Source organism: Vollenhovia emeryi, unplaced genomic scaffold (genome assembly GCF_000949405.1).
Source record: "Vollenhovia emeryi isolate VEMERY1.0 unplaced genomic scaffold, V.emery_V1.0 DF939172.1, whole genome shotgun sequence".
Taxonomy (NCBI): Eukaryota; Metazoa; Arthropoda; class Insecta; order Hymenoptera; family Formicidae; genus Vollenhovia; species Vollenhovia emeryi.
The window spans coordinates 508494-523908 of record NW_011967194.1 but is presented as its reverse complement, the minus strand read 5'-3'; the positions used below and the strand labels follow the sequence as shown (position 1 = coordinate 523908).

The window sequence follows — 15415 nt, the reverse complement described above, 5'->3', positions numbered from 1 at the left end:
CGGCGCGAGTCAGTCGAGCGGGGCGGACGTTCCGCGCGTCTTCGTGCCGCTTCCCGCAACGCGATTATTTCCTGCGGGACTCTAGATCGTCTCGTACGCGACGCGATCGTCTCCTACGAGAGCTGTTAATCGCGTTTGAGTAATTGTCGCGTTTCGCGATCTCGTTGATCTCTGCGTTGGTTCGTCGAGACGAATATCGCGCACAATTTGAAGTCGCCCGACGAATCGCAACCGCGCACGGCGGTTCGTCGCGTCGCGTTCGGGAGTGCCGTTTAATTATCGAATTGAAGACTTTTCGAAGCCCGTTTGAATGTGTATTCGTTAAATGCCTGTTTCTGTCGATGGCCACACTCGACTCGAAGTGGAGGCGAACTTGACGGAACGGAATACTTTCAAACGGGCTTCACGAACGGGAGTGTAAAATCGCGCGAACGACGTTTGTGTTTTGTGTTTTCGCCGAGTGTGCCAGAAGACAACCTGAGAGGAGGAGGAGGCCAGGAAACGGCATCAGGCACCGGCGGAGCAACTTTAAGGTAAATGTTGTTCTTTATCTTGTTTAAAATTAATATCTTTCCGGTTCTGTCGAGATGTTTGTTTCATAATTCCATAATTTCGAGATAATAATTAGAGAGCAAGAAGTAATTTGACATTTTACAAAGATCTTTCGCGGAAAATTTTTCGCGCATTGATCATTAAAGAATTTTACCGAATAAAGTTTGACACGCACAAGACTAACTTATATCTTTCAATATTAGCTCCCTTGAGCATTGGCTTTAATGAATTCTCTACTTTTATGTTACAGAATCAACATACGTAACTCCGCTGCTGCGCGTCAGGTCGGTGAGTGAGAAGTTTTTGTATTTATAGGTAACGAATCTACATCTAGATCATAGATCGTAGATCGTAGAACGTAGAACGTAGAATGTACACCCACAGAAAAAATTTTTTGATCCAATGCTATTACACTTCAATGTATCATAAAATATGATCGATATAGCGCCGATCATATTTATTATGGAGAAAGGAATATTTTAATCATAAACGAAAAATTCTAAAATCTAGAATAAAATGAGTGTCGTCTTTTGTCGAATATCGTGGTGCCAACTTCGTGCGTTGTAAGATGGAGGGAAAATTTATTCTAAATGCAAGAATACATAAACTTACGTTTATACATATAAGTTACTCTTGTCTCGATATAATTAGTCAATCTTTTTTAATTCGCTAGAGGAGAATAGGAATTATTGATTTTATTTCGATATTGTCTTATTTTTATACTAAATGAGATTGTGAGAAATACATATAAATGCGTCAAGAATATTTCTTGTCCCGGTAACAGAAATCCTTTCTGAGGGTGTAGATCGTAGATTGAAACATTTTGTAAATTCGTTACCAGAAATGGATAGATTACAGTATAATTTCATGTTGATTTTAATATATATTTCGTCTATCGAAGGCGAGTAATCGCGCTTTCATTGTGGAGGGTTGGGTGCTCCATTGCAGCACATATTTTCACGCAAAATATGACGAATATAATTATTAATATATTTGTTTAGCTGATATCTTGTAGTCTATCCATTTTTCATTAACAAATTTGTATATAAAGTGAACTAATAATGACGTGAGATTCTAATATTTTTTCGGAAACGCGGTAACTTTGTGTTATTTTCATACATAATTTGAAATTTTTGATCCACTAGAATATTCAATTGTCGATCTGTCTATCATACGGAAAGTTTCTTTCTTCTATGTCTCACGTCATTTATTTTGTATATGTATTTCGCGATACACTTTCAAGATGCGTCTCACATGAATACATGCATTATACACACAGAAAAATATTATTGTACAGTCAAGAAAAGTAATTATTCAGTTTATTTTATTCCGTTCAAGTAATAGTTTGCTTCAACAAAGAATATTTTCTTAATAATAGTTTTAAGATATACTTGTTGCTAGTCTTAGAAAAGCTTGCCATCTTATACTCAAAGAAAGAATGTATTCTTCTTTGAAGAAAATTATAAAACTTATTGAAGAATTCCGTATGCTTCTTTCAATAAAATCAGAAGAAACAAAATTGTTTTGCTTCAAATAATTCTATGTATTCTTATTTGAAGTACTAGACTTACTAAGAACCAGAATATGTTTTGAGTAAATTTAACACTTGCGACGACATTATGATAGATTTGCAGATATATAAACTTATCAAATACTTGGAACAAATAATATTTGCAGGTAGTATATATTTTTCTGTGTGTAGTTACACGCATCTTCGTATTTTCGCGGACGGTCTTCGCGATTAGTTTTTTGAACATTTTCACGAAATTATTACTTGTTCAATTTCATGCACATTATAAATTTTAATTTATCGCGGAATGTAATTAGAATTAATATAACGCGAAGTAAATGGTTTTTTCCATATAAATATATTATATATATACTTGAATTTCGAATTTAAAGATTGAGTCACGAAGAGACAGTCATTATTGATTCTCGAATAAATAACGGAAGTAAAAATATATTTGATTAGTTTTATACGGTACATTTTTAAATTAATTTTCTTCTTTAATTAACCTCACGTGGTCGTGCATTTTGATACAATCGTCGCTCGCATAAGTTCGAACCGTACGAAATATCTGTCGGTGACGATAATAAACCGACTGTGGAAGGAGTTTTCTTCCTTCCTGATCTCTGGTCAAAATGATCAGACTGTAATGGCCAGGAGCAACGAAAGGTAGGTCCAATCTGGCCCAACGACGCAGTAAATGGTCAATATTGGCCACTTTTGAAGGAGTATGTACGAGTAAATAAGGTGGCGTACGAAATAAGTTGATTTCTTTTTATTTGTCAAAATTCGGGTGGGTTATATTCTTATCTTCTTTACATATTCTCGCATATGTGCGAGACTAACAAGACCCCTAGTAAATCCCATTCGCGCCCTCATAAATCGCGTCGCGGTTTTAACGAGATTTGTAGGTTTATTAACAAAAAGTTGAAACGCGGGTAGGCAGGAAAATGGATAGGACTATACAGCGGAATACAGGAAGGTAAGGATTCGGGTAGACAGGGACGGGGGGCCGTAACTCGATAATTAAAAAGATAGATAACATTATAACTGCAATGTATTACTATTAAATATAATTAATGTAATTGGATGCATATAATAGGATGGAAGTTGTTATGCGTTTGTTAAGTTTTTACTATAAATTTACTTAAAATTTTTGTAGATTTGATTCACTTTAAGAGATCGTTAATAAATACATTTGGGATATTTTTTATTCCAAACATGCAGTATGTATGTATTTTACATTGCAAGAATTTCATGTCATTGTATGCATACCGAATATTTCATATGTAATGTCGAGAGAAATATTGTATTGTATATTTTTATTTTTATAATATAAGAAAAATGATATAAATAATAAAATTGTGAAAAATCACATTGTAAAGAAAAGAGGACCGCCGATCGAATTCGGCGGGGGTGGTGGAGGGGCCTCTACAAGATGGACTGTTATTATCCGATAGAAATTTAATTTATTATTACTTAAAATTTACATGAACCTTTTTCACGTAGTAGAGAAAGAAAGAGAATTTTCCAGATTAGTTATTGTATATGATTTTTAATACGATCCATGTGTAAAAAATAAACAGTCCTTTTTTTAATACTACGTAACGCCACGCAAACTCTTGATCGGGGAAGTATTTACATCGCTTTTCTTTACATACGTAACGCTAGAGCTAATTTAATATCCATATTTGTCGTTCAGATTTGTCCTGCCGTCCCCAGACTGATTTTGCGGCGGGACCCACGTAGAATAGTCATTTGAGTAAACGTCTTGATCGTATTGCTTTTTTGCACTTTTCATCCTCTCTGATTTACTATCCTTCTTTCGTTTTTTCTCGTCTGCGACGTTTTGTTTCCTCGTTTCCTGATTAACGTTTTTCGTGACACACGATTTGTCGACTTTTATCCTATTCGATTCCGTTTCGTCCTTATGTGGTATAGATTCTTTGCATTCGGACTTGTGTACATTCACATCCTCGTCTTCCTTCTCTTTTACGTCATCTTCATTTTTTTGTTCTTGATCGTCTTCTTCTTCTTCTTCTTCATTATCCATGTCACTATGTAAAGTTGATGAATCTCTTTCCCCTTTGTTCTGAAAAATATATTATTTTTTCGTCATAAGTAAAATACTAAAACACGTTAGAATTGCGTAAGAAAATAAAAGAATACGAAGGTAAATTGCTTACATTTGCCTCGAAAAGCTTTCGCCTTTTTTCAAGCTGGGAAACCTTTCTCATAGAAAGTTTCGAACTTTGCTGCACGTCATTCTTCTCGTTTTCTGCTTGCTCTTGGCTAACAAGAGGCGGCAAATTGGCCGGTTTCGTAAGGTTTATTAATTTGACAAGTTTCATTTCTTCTTTACGTAGGTTCTGCAATTCTACTTTCATTTTCGTTATGTCGCCTTTACTCAAAGTAGACGTATTCAAGCTCAACATAAAAGCATCCAGCGAATCCTCGTTGGACTCCCCCGCCTTAGCACTTTTCTCTTGTGCGTCTCTCAAACGAGCGTTCAAACGTGAAATTTTGTTTGTAATCTCGCTGTGTTTCTCAGTCTGAAATCATATCAATGAAACGTCTAGTTGAAATTTGTAATATTATATAAAAATGTAGACGCAAGAACAAACTGGCATTACCAATGAGCTATATGTCTCGACTTTTTCCTCAAACTTTCCAGCTTGTTTCATCCTCTGCTCGCGTTTCTTCTCTACTGTTCCTGTTCTATCCAAGAAGTTATCCTCGTCCGAATCGTAATAATCTTCCTCTTCCCAATTTCTTGCTTTCTTCTTTCGACTCTCTGTAATCAATCAATGGTAATTAGAAATCAAATTTGCATTCGTTATCGTTTATTCACATTATACGGTACCGTGATTAGCTTGTCTCAATAATCCGTGCCTATCCAAGATTCTGCAGGCTTCCAAAGCGCATTGGACAACGGATTCTTTCTTCTTTCCTTTGACGAGGGCTTCTGCTTTCACGACTCGACCGCCGAAGCATTCTTTTGGTAAACTGAAATTGTTTTGAGTTTCACACGTGAATAAAAAGAAAAGAAACGATATGTCAAAGTACGATGTACGCAAATTTTAAAGCAGAGCTACGTAAAAAGATTATCTCATATATTTACTTTATCCAACATAAAAACTGGCCTATCCCTTTCTCGTCTACTTGGTATTGCAAATCGTATCCCTCTCTTTCAAACCAGCCTCTCAGTGTTTTCTTGGGATCATCTAAGTATAGCTCTTCGTCTACCATAGAAGCATAGGGATTCTCCGTCAAGTCCGTTTCCTCGTTGGCATCTTCTCCCATTCCCCAATCAATGCCCTCGTCCTCCGCTGCCTGCCTCGCTCTTTCCTTCGCCTCTTCCTCTTCTTTCTGCCTAATCTCTCGCTCCTGCAATTCTTCCAATCGTTTTTCCTGCGAACAAGTATACGTTTGAAAGCCTCTTGCCTCTTACAAGAATACAAGTCGCAATGGACAGCAAAATATTATTGTAACAATTATAACAAACTAATTACACGCGTGAATTTAATTCTAAACGAAACTAACTTTGAGCTGAGTAACCGTCAGTTCGGATTCTTCTTCCTGGTCGTTCAGTGGGGCCTGCAGAATGTATTTTCTATGGCTACAGCCGAACCTTATCATATGGCCGCCATGTAACCGAACGTAGGTCCTCGATTTTATGCGATGCCCATTCCAGAATGTGCCGTGCGTGCTCTCCAAGTCGTACAAATAAAAGCCCGTGGAGTTCTTCTCGTCCCCGGTCGCTCTGTACTGGATAATCGCGTGGTGCCTCGAGATGGTCGGATGGGCGAGGGACAAGTTGCAGGAGGGCAATCTCCCGATCACGTAAAAGCTCCTCTCGGTTAAGTCGATCTTCTCCAGAATCATCCCCGACTTGAGAATCTCCAGCTTGTACCCCGAGATTGGTTTCCCACCCCACTTCGGCTCCAGGTACGGTACAGGAATATTTCTCGCGTCAGACGGGACATGCTCCTCCGCGGCACCTTCCCACCTGTCGCTGCTATCATCAGCGTCGTTCAGTTGAACGGGCTCGGCAGCCTCCTTGCTCGCGGACAATTCAGACAGCGAGAACACCGCATTGTCGTTGACCGTCCGAATTTTTCCGATCTTACCCCGCTTGGGGCCGATGAGCAGAAGCGGCTTCTTGAATCCCGGCTCCTTGCAGGCGTCAACCGCGTCACTGCCGGAAGACCCTGACGCGTCCTCCGTTTCCGACCTATTGGCGCTCTGCTTGTTGCACGCCGACGATTCGGGAATCGCTTCATCGTTGCCCGCGTCGACGTTATCGCTGGCAACTGCCGCGGGAAGACAAGTCGCGGAATCACTCTCCTGGTCGTTCACCTCCATGGCAGCAGCCCCGAGTTCTATGCCAGGAAGTCAAGTGTCATTGATTCGCGCTTATGTTCTTTTAATCGATTATTGTTAATTTATGAATCGCGCGCGGGACTCGAGCGACACTGGCAATGTTTACGCTCGGATCACGCGCACATAACCTGTCGGTCACCATAGACCTACCCTCCACTACCGATCGGAGATAGAGGGGGGATGGAGTATTTTTTATATAAAGAGCGATTGTGAATGAGACCCCGTTCTAGGGACTTTTTGTTTACCTTCACCCTTGATGGATTTAAATAAGTACCAAAGAGGAACTCGACAGCTAAACTTCAGAAACAATGCCCCTGACTCGTTCGAATTACTCGGACGGAGGATGCTCGACATGAGAGTCAGACAATCGCTCTGACTTAATATTTTTTGGGGAAAAGGGAGAATTAGAAACAAACTCGTGCAATCTGATGTTTCCATCGGCGATCAGAAAGTTCATACCGATAGTCGGTACTTCTCGATCACCTCCAGTCGCGGAAATTTATCCAGCGTAGATCTTCGATTTCTCTGCTCGTCGACGCTAATTATACTTTACACTATAAAAATAGCGATTTTTGTTAATTGAAATGACAAAAAATTTAGCAGACTTTTATACACAATTAAGAAGTGCGTTCAAGATAGTTAAATAAATAAAAATTAAGCAATGAACATTTTACATAGATGCAGCATTCCTTAAAATATATAAACGAATATCACCGACTTTTAAATAGAACTTGATAATCCACGATTAGATCGCGCGTACCGGAATAATCGCAGAAGCAGTGAGAGTCAGTTTAATAATAGGATTTGTATATCTCAGTTTATTTAATTAAAATATACAGATTATATAAACGTGATCACACATTTGTTCGAGTTCCTCCGATATCTACTCCCCCTCGGCAATTCTCTTAACCTGAGATAAAATCGCTATATATATATAATATTTCTTCTCACTAACAGTTCCTCTCTTCGTGTCTCTCTTACATCATAAACTCTTTATTCTCTTTACCTCTTAAAAAATACTCGCTCTCATATCTATACGGCGTAACAAATGATAAATCTACGGGCGCGCCAGGTAGACGCGATCTCTCGCTCAAGATCGCCTCCCTCGCAATTTGTTTTAACAGACGCCTCGCTCCTTTCCGTAATCGCTTAAATTTATCTATACAATATCTTTGCATATGTATATATATATGTCTATTAACACTGTATTTACAAGCAACGTGAGACCTATGGGCATGCACCAAAAAGAGATTAATACTCTTAAAATAAATGTTCGCCGTTAGCTAACGCACGTGTCTCTCTGCTCGGTAACTCGGCGCTGCCCCTCGCGACGTCCTGCTTTTAATTTGAAACTTTTCTCAGAAATATAATCCCTCGTCTACACGCACGCACATACACGCATGTTCGCGAGTGGTAACTATTGTAGGCACGCGTCATCCCTTTCGGTCTCGTCTTCGATACACCCGTCGGTGACAATTTCTCTCTAAGCAGCTCCCGAACGATATAACTCCAAGCATATATTAATCTGCGCAATCTTATTTACACAGAAAAAAAATCGAAGTCTTTAAAAGCTAATTAATAAATATCGATAAATATATACGGTTAACATTTTACACTTTAGTAATATACTCCAGCAGCGCGTTATATTATTTTTTCTTTTCTTTAAAAATGTATAAACCCTAAAGTGACTACGTCCCGTAAGATAACGTATGTACTCTCTCTCTCTCTCTCTCTCTCTCATTACCGAAGATATTGTTCTCGATGGATGCAAAGGTAATTGAAACAGAACAGGAAATGACGTACATTCGTAATAGCGAAATTCAAGTGTCGAATCTCCATTCACCAATCAGATGTAAGACAAACGCGCTGTGCGTTTTTCTAATAGCGAGAAAATGAATGTTCCTGAATCGTTCTCTTATTCTTTGCTCCAGACACAATGTGAAAGACTGTTATGGATTATATACGCTGTAATTTATATTCTGATATTAATATATGTGTACCTATTAATGCCAGTTATATACATATATATACATATCAGATATAAGTCTTTCTTATCCCCGATGACTGTATTATTAGATCACTAGTACGATTGGTGCACGTTTGCATTTGGAACACAATTGTTGTACAATTGTTCGCATCGACAGAAATTTGAGTTCCCCCGATTGTTCTAAGCTGTGCTTCAAACATCCCCTCTAACAATCTAAACTTTTATAACGCACAGTAAACAGTCGTTTGGTGCTCCGTACCGAGTGGTCGTTATTCGAGACCGCGCGCCTCCGGAGTCTCCTTCGGAGGCGGATTATAAATCTGTACCTTTTTATCCATTATTTATCTACGCAACAGTTTATATCTAACGAATCGGTATCGATGTACTTCGCAGGTAGAGGCTGCCAATCAATTATTCTCAACTATATATTAATTCTCATTGTAATTTCTATTTACACGCAACTGTTCAACAACCACTCCGTACTCGGCCAAGGCAGATCAGTGTGATTGCATATCCTACGTACTAGATAATAGTTTAATGCCTTAATTCATTATACACTCTCTAAATACGGTGTCTTTTTGACCCTCGCGAACCGTCGTCGAAGACTACGATCCGTCAAGCGAGCATCAATCGGGGAGGGGAGGGGGGTGAGAGAAACCATTTCCAGGAGTACGCGTGCACAGTTACGCGGGCCGCGTGTTCGTATTTCATATTCAACCCTATTGCGTTTGGTCGCCTCATTCGGTCCAAGGTAAAGATCGCAAACAATAGTTATCACCGAGAATGTGCAAGTATGAGATAAGCATACGGAAACCATGCCTTTATACGCAACCGTACCTTCTTATTGTCAGGCTACTTTACGCCCATATTATACTTTCATATTTTTTTTGTCCTACGCGACACTTGCTAATCTACACGAATATTGGAAAGCATACAAAAGATCGGGAATATATTTTGTTTTTTTTGTGTATTATAAATTTCTCGTGGTCGCAAGTTACAATATCGTCTCTCGACCGTGTACGCCAATTGACTTAATCGTTAAAAGAACACTTCGTAAATTTGCCCGAACTTTGGTAAATGTAACGTCCGCTCATATAAGAGGGACCGATATAATCTTCCTTTAAAAATTGCGAAAGCACAGTCTTGTAAACTACATAGAGAATTTGGAATATAACGATATCCTTTCAAGGATGACTAGTTGAATTTCTTTTAGTCCATTCTAAACGATATCGCAGTATCCTTTACGAGGAATTAATGATCGTGTTTAATAAATAGAATGGGAGAGCGTAGCAATTTATTTCCATGCAGCAAGCAATATTATAAAATGAAATAGATATATGCACTTTATGTACGAACATAAAAGATCAGTGTAAATAATTCCAATAACAAAATACAAATAGTACATTCGCTAAATCAGTAGTCGTCACAAGCAGATATAAGTACTTGCGATACCAAATTTCGTCTAAAATAATCCTACGTTGCTTAAGCAATTTGTATATGTGACTTTACTACCCAAAATGAAATAAACAATAACTTAAAAATGCTCAGGGCCCCCCCATGCGTGATTTAGCATATCGAATAAAAGAGAATACGCGGTCTCAAGGATGAAAGTTTTAAGAAGAGACATAAAATGCAATGTAACAATCGCTCTTACACCGTAACTAGATAATTCGCAGATAGTGACATTAAGGGTAAGAGTGTCATACCCTAAGAAACTCGTCAATTCACAAAACTACAGCCGTTGACTATCCTCTCACTTTCCAAGACGTTTGATTCGAGATCGCGTGCTCAGGGATCGAGCGCTAGGATTATACGGTGATTTCACCTTCTTAGCTATACCAGACGTGGAACCTGCGGTCGAGGGATTTATGGTCGCGCAAGTACTCACGCTTCCACCGTTACCGTTCGCTTGTTTAAGTTTACTGGCTGACAACGAGGAAGACCTGACTCTACTCGATTGCAGCGATCCACCGTTCGCGGACTGCTTCAACTTGTTCGGTAGAGGCAATCGATTTTGCTTCACTACTCCATACTGGTGAACCAATTGCGCGGATATTGTATGTCCGGCGATGTCTACGTTACGCGAACGTAATGTTTTTACAGGTGTTGCCGCCATCGTGTCTGATCTAAACAAAACACCAAAACGGCAAAGTTTAGTAAAAGTTTATAGACGTATCTCTCATCAACATATTTAGACGTGGATGAGAGATGCAATCTACATTATTTTAATGATCCATTTAATTACAACTGTCCATCTTCAATACGAATGATAATTGTCTTGTTTCATAAAACAAATATTTGAATATATCACGCGCGAAAGTTCTTTTCTGAAAAAGGAATCTGACTAAATTACACGATTAAATATAATTAAACCAACCTTAACCATCGCTGGGGTAATGTCGTGTCCGTAGGACCGATTACCGTTACTGTCCTATTTAACGTCCTTCTACCGTTACAATTGCTCGCCCTGTTATTCCTCCCTTGGTCCCAATCCCTTAGGCCAAAACTACCTCTTAGCTGTTGTAATCGATTCGAACCGTTGATAGACGATCTCCTGATGGCTTTAACAGGCGTAGCCTTTTTGCCCAAGCTCCTACGTTGGAACGTGTTCGATGACGAAGAGAGCGCCGTTAAACTGGCGCCGTTCAATGACGAGTCTGACCGCCTGTCCGACGTCGGCCAACTTAATCGGGCATTAGCATTCTCCAACGCCTTATTCGCCGGATCGTTCTCGTCCGTGGGACTGTGCCGTTGGTCCTCGGAACGTGTCCTCCTCTTGGCACAGGGTTCTTGCTGCTGCACGCAGCTGTTCTCGATTCCAACGGACGACGGGACCGATGTCTGCGCGATCGCGCTGTGCTTGCGTTTGTTACTCATGACGCAATCGCCGGTCGTCTTTAACGCGTTCTTCACCGTCTCCTCCACCGCTGCGCTTCCCGCGACAGACGGCTTCGTTACCCTGTTGTACCGCGACTTGACGCTCACGTAAGTCTTCGAATCCGGAGTCGGCGCGACGTCAGCGAAAGCATTCTGCGTTTGAGAAGCGCTGAGACTGTGCCGTCGCTTTATCGTTCCGACGTCCGCCCTCGCGGGAAATAAAGGGTGCTGCTTATGCCTAGATCCGTTCAAAACTCCGTTCTTCACATCGCCGTTGTCGAAACTGTTACTCTTGACTGAAACAATTCCGCCACTTCGACGTAACCTGCTTACGAGGGGAGCAGGTTGAAGCGTCTCCTCGTTCGTGCCAGGAAATGTATTCTGTCGCGTCACGTTAGACACTCCTGTCGCAGTCACAATTTCTTTAGGCTCGGCGAATTTGTTCGATTTTGGATTCGATTGGCTCAGAGTCTGCGCGTCGTCAATCTTCGCCTTTTCCTTTTCACTCTCCTCAACTGCCTGCTTCTTCTCCTTCTCGGGATGTTCAGATTTCTCGTGACTGGTCTCAGTCGCCCTCTTACTTTCCGCATCGCCGGGTTCTTCTGGCATCTGACTCGAGGAGATCTCGGCGACCTGGATACTCTCGTCGGTATCAGTGGTCTCGATACTCTTGTCTGCCGTGGTCTCTCGTAATTCCGATGAAGCGTCAATGTCCGACAAAGCCGACTTCTCGGCACACGACACTGTCTCCGGCTGTGACGTCTGATCGACAGCCTCCTCGTTTCCGTTCGATGAATCCGGTTGCTTGATATCAAGCTCCGTGGAAGCGCTTGGCGACGGTATTGGCGATAGGACTTTTGGATTGACTGCTTCGACGCTTTCAGGTTCTTTTGTCGTGGTTGGCGTGTGTGTTCCGTGATGTATAACACGATCTTTCTTTTGATTAAACAGGACCTTTAAGTAAATGTCTCAGCTAAAGTACCGACAGTCTAATTGTCATCAGACTAATTGTATTATAAATTGGAAATTCTTAATTTGCCATTCGAAATATTGAGCCGTGAATTTTTCGTTTCAACTTGATCAATTTATACAAAGCTATGCGCATTAAATCGAACTTTTCTGAAATAAGTATTATTTCTACCTCGCTGCGACACGGTCCTGATGGATCCAACATTAATGTTACAACACTAGTATTATCTGCTCGTAATCTCGTCGATGACCACCTCTCCAGCGCACGGTCCACAAGACTTTTCGAGGGATTTATCCACATTTGTAGATCAGCCTGCTAGCAAAAAGACTCGTAATACCTCACCGTTTTATCGTATTTATCAACATATATGGGGTAACTCTTGTACTTTTGTCGCTTTAATAATCGTACGTACAATTAATAACGCAAAGTAAACGCGAAACTTACTCCGTTACCGGTCTGCTGAGAGGCTATCAAGTGCTTCTCGTTGTGTCTGTCTGTGGCTTGAACAATAGTTACCGCGGCTTGCGGCGACAACATATTCCATAGGCCGTCAGTGCCGAAGATGAGACAGCGGTGTGACTTGACGTCGACCGGGATAACCTTGACGTCCGGCTCGGGGGAGACGACAAAGGTGTTCAATTCGGAGTTGTAACTCCACAGGTCGCCTGAAATCGACTCCACTTAGATCCCATCGCGCAAAGCCACTCAACACAAAGGGACACACGCGTATTTACCTAGAGACCTCGCGACAGCTAGGAACGGGATCTCGTCCATATGCGTGGACCTTCTAACCGGACCCTTGTGCCCGATGCGAGGTCTGTTCCACACGACCCTCGGCACGCCGGACTTACTGACCACTTTCCCACCAGACTCCTGTATGCGCGTCATCTCCGGCCCGCTCTCCGGCTTGTGGTCCCTCGTCAGCGCCTTCGCTCTCCACTGCGGATCACCCTCCGCCTGATAGCCCAGTATGATAGCGGAATCCCCCACGTGACCTATGTATATCTTGCCCTTCCGTATGAAGGCGATGCTGGCGGTCGTGCCGGCCGTGGACGGCAGCCCGGACGCGGTCCTCGGCCATTTGTCTGCGCAGAAAGCAATGCCAGTTGAAGCGTGCACGTCCGCGATGCAAAGCTCTCCGCGATCAAGGTCGACGCGCCCGTTACGCCTGACGTGTGTGAGCGAGCGCGCGCGCGCGCGCGCGACGGGAGTCGCCGCGACCCGGACTCGCGACGGGGGAGGGCGACGCTCCGGGAGCACCGCGCCGCGCATCGTATTCCTCTACCCCTCTTGCCCCCCCATCGATCCTAGACCTGAAATTTTCAGGTTAGCTCGAAGAATTACATAACCTAAACTCTAACCTAATCAGGCGCCTAGTCGCGACGGCGACGGTGGTGGGGGAAATACGCGGGACGATGACAGAATTCCCGACGGGGGCCCCCGCTCGTCGCTGCGGGGGCCGCGATAACGCGCCGCGGGTTTAAAATTCGCGGGAAAGCCGACGGGAACGGGACGAGCGAGCGAGCGAGTCGCGAAATGCGCAGCCGATCTTCGTACCGAGCTCCCGCCACATCGCGTAGTGCGTGTTCATGTATCCGTCCCTGATCGCCCGCAGCACATCCTCGTCGCGGTCGCTCCAAAAGTTCTTCTGCTTCACGATGATGTCCATGAGGTGCTCCTTGGCGAAGGTCGCGGCCTCCCCGCCCCCGTGGCCGTCGAAGATCCCGAAGAAGGCGTACTCCAGGTCCTTGTCGTCCGGTGTCGGCTGGAACGCCACGCAGAACATGTCCTCCATGTACTTGCGGCCGCCCTGATTACAGTGGCCGGTCACCCGGAGGTTCACGCCGATGCTGAGCGGCATGTCGACGCCCGGGTGGGAGCGACGGTCCCGTTCAGCGGCAGCGACGACGACGGCGACGGCGACGTCGCCGAGGTGCGAACAACTGTCTGTGTACGGTGCGCTTATTACGCGCTCTATCACCGCTGCGTACACTCGTCGAACGGAAGCCTCGCATTTACTGGGCAGGTCCGCGCCAGTCCGCGCGCGCCGCACGATCCGCGCGCAAGAGAGAGAGACACGGCGCGGCGGTGGAGAGGGAGGCGGGGGGGGGGGGTGTACAGTGACGTTGCGGTCGGCGACGGAGCGGCGCGGTGGGGATTGGCGGACGGCTGGCGAATGGCTGAAGCGCGAGAGGGGAGTCCCGTTTCCCTCCCCTCTGCCCGCTGCCCTCGACCTCACGCACACACGTGCGCACTCTCTCCCTCTCTCTCTCGCTCGCTCTCGCTCTCTCTCTTTCTCTCCGTGCGCACGTCTCCTCGATTTCACCGACACACGAGCGCGGCCGACGCTCACCGACGACGACTCTCGGGGAAACGGCTAGAGCGGAAGATTTTGGAATGCACACACGCGTGTCCCCGGCCGCGCCGTGCGTGTGTTTTCGAATATGCCGCCCGCGATCGATCGGCCGCCGATCGCGCGCGGACGGCTCTCCGGACTCGGACCGTTCGCGCCGTCCCGTCGGCCACCTCCCCCCGCCTCCCGTCCGCGGCTCCGCGAGGAAGCCTTGAAAGTCGGCCGTCCCGACGCCCCGGCGCGGCGCGACGCGAACCTCTCTCCGACGTCTTTAAGCCCCATGTCCCACGATAATGCAGCATTTTCGACCTCGCGCTTTCCCCATTACGTCCAATTGCTCGGCCGCCACGTGCCACCTCCCCCGCGGTCGGGCCCTCTAATTGGTCGCGGTAAGAGCTGCAAGTTAGAAATGCGCTTTGCGCCGAAGATAGGGAGACGGTAGGCGAGATAAGAGAGCGCGTTTCTGGACTTCGCGAAGTTCGCGGCCGTTCGATTTCGTTTACAGCGGCGCACGTGGAGGGATTAATTGTCGCGGGTTGGAATTTAATGCACTTCGGACGGCGCGCTCAGGTTGCACGCGCGCGGTTTACCAGAGAGACGGACGACGGCGACGGCTTATCGCGCTGGCGTTTCCGACGGTCTTTTTTTTGTGCTCGTAAAACAGATGACGAAATTTTGAAAGCGGCAGCGAGAGCGACAAACGGGACGGCCGTCGCGGAAATCAGCTCGGAACGATCGGTCCATCCGTAGATCGCAGCCGACTCTCTCGTACCCGAGAGGAGAGAG

General features: G+C 44.2%; 2 protein-coding genes across 3 annotated transcripts; both read right to left on the bottom strand.

The window, feature by feature from the left end:
• Window positions 1-3594: 3594 nt before the first annotated feature.
• On the bottom strand, window positions 3595-6622 carry LOC105563698 (kanadaptin). The gene is made up of 6 exons (XM_012015509.1): window positions 5603-6622; window positions 5181-5470; window positions 4923-5065; window positions 4693-4853; window positions 4246-4611; window positions 3595-4151 (listed from the first exon to the last, which is right to left on the bottom strand). The coding sequence occupies exons 1-6, from the start codon at window positions 6422-6424 to the stop codon at window positions 3738-3740; spliced, it is 2196 nt and encodes a 731-aa protein (XP_011870899.1). The 5' UTR covers window positions 6425-6622; the 3' UTR covers window positions 3595-3737.
• Window positions 6623-7228: 606 nt separating this feature from the next.
• LOC105563697 lies at window positions 7229-14326 on the bottom strand. 2 transcript variants are annotated; one of them, XM_012015508.1, is made up of 6 exons: window positions 13834-14326; window positions 13011-13361; window positions 12721-12941; window positions 12448-12591; window positions 10807-12242; window positions 7229-10555 (listed from the first exon to the last, which is right to left on the bottom strand). In XM_012015508.1, exons 1-6 carry the CDS (start codon window positions 14135-14137, stop codon window positions 10183-10185), a joined length of 2829 nt encoding a protein of 942 aa, XP_011870898.1. In that variant the 5' UTR covers window positions 14138-14326; the 3' UTR covers window positions 7229-10182. The 2 variants fall into 2 exon arrangements, with proteins under 2 accessions (XP_011870898.1, XP_011870897.1); XM_012015507.1 differs by having other exon boundaries at window positions 10807-12260; window positions 13834-14325.
• Window positions 14327-15415: the final 1089 nt, after the last annotated feature.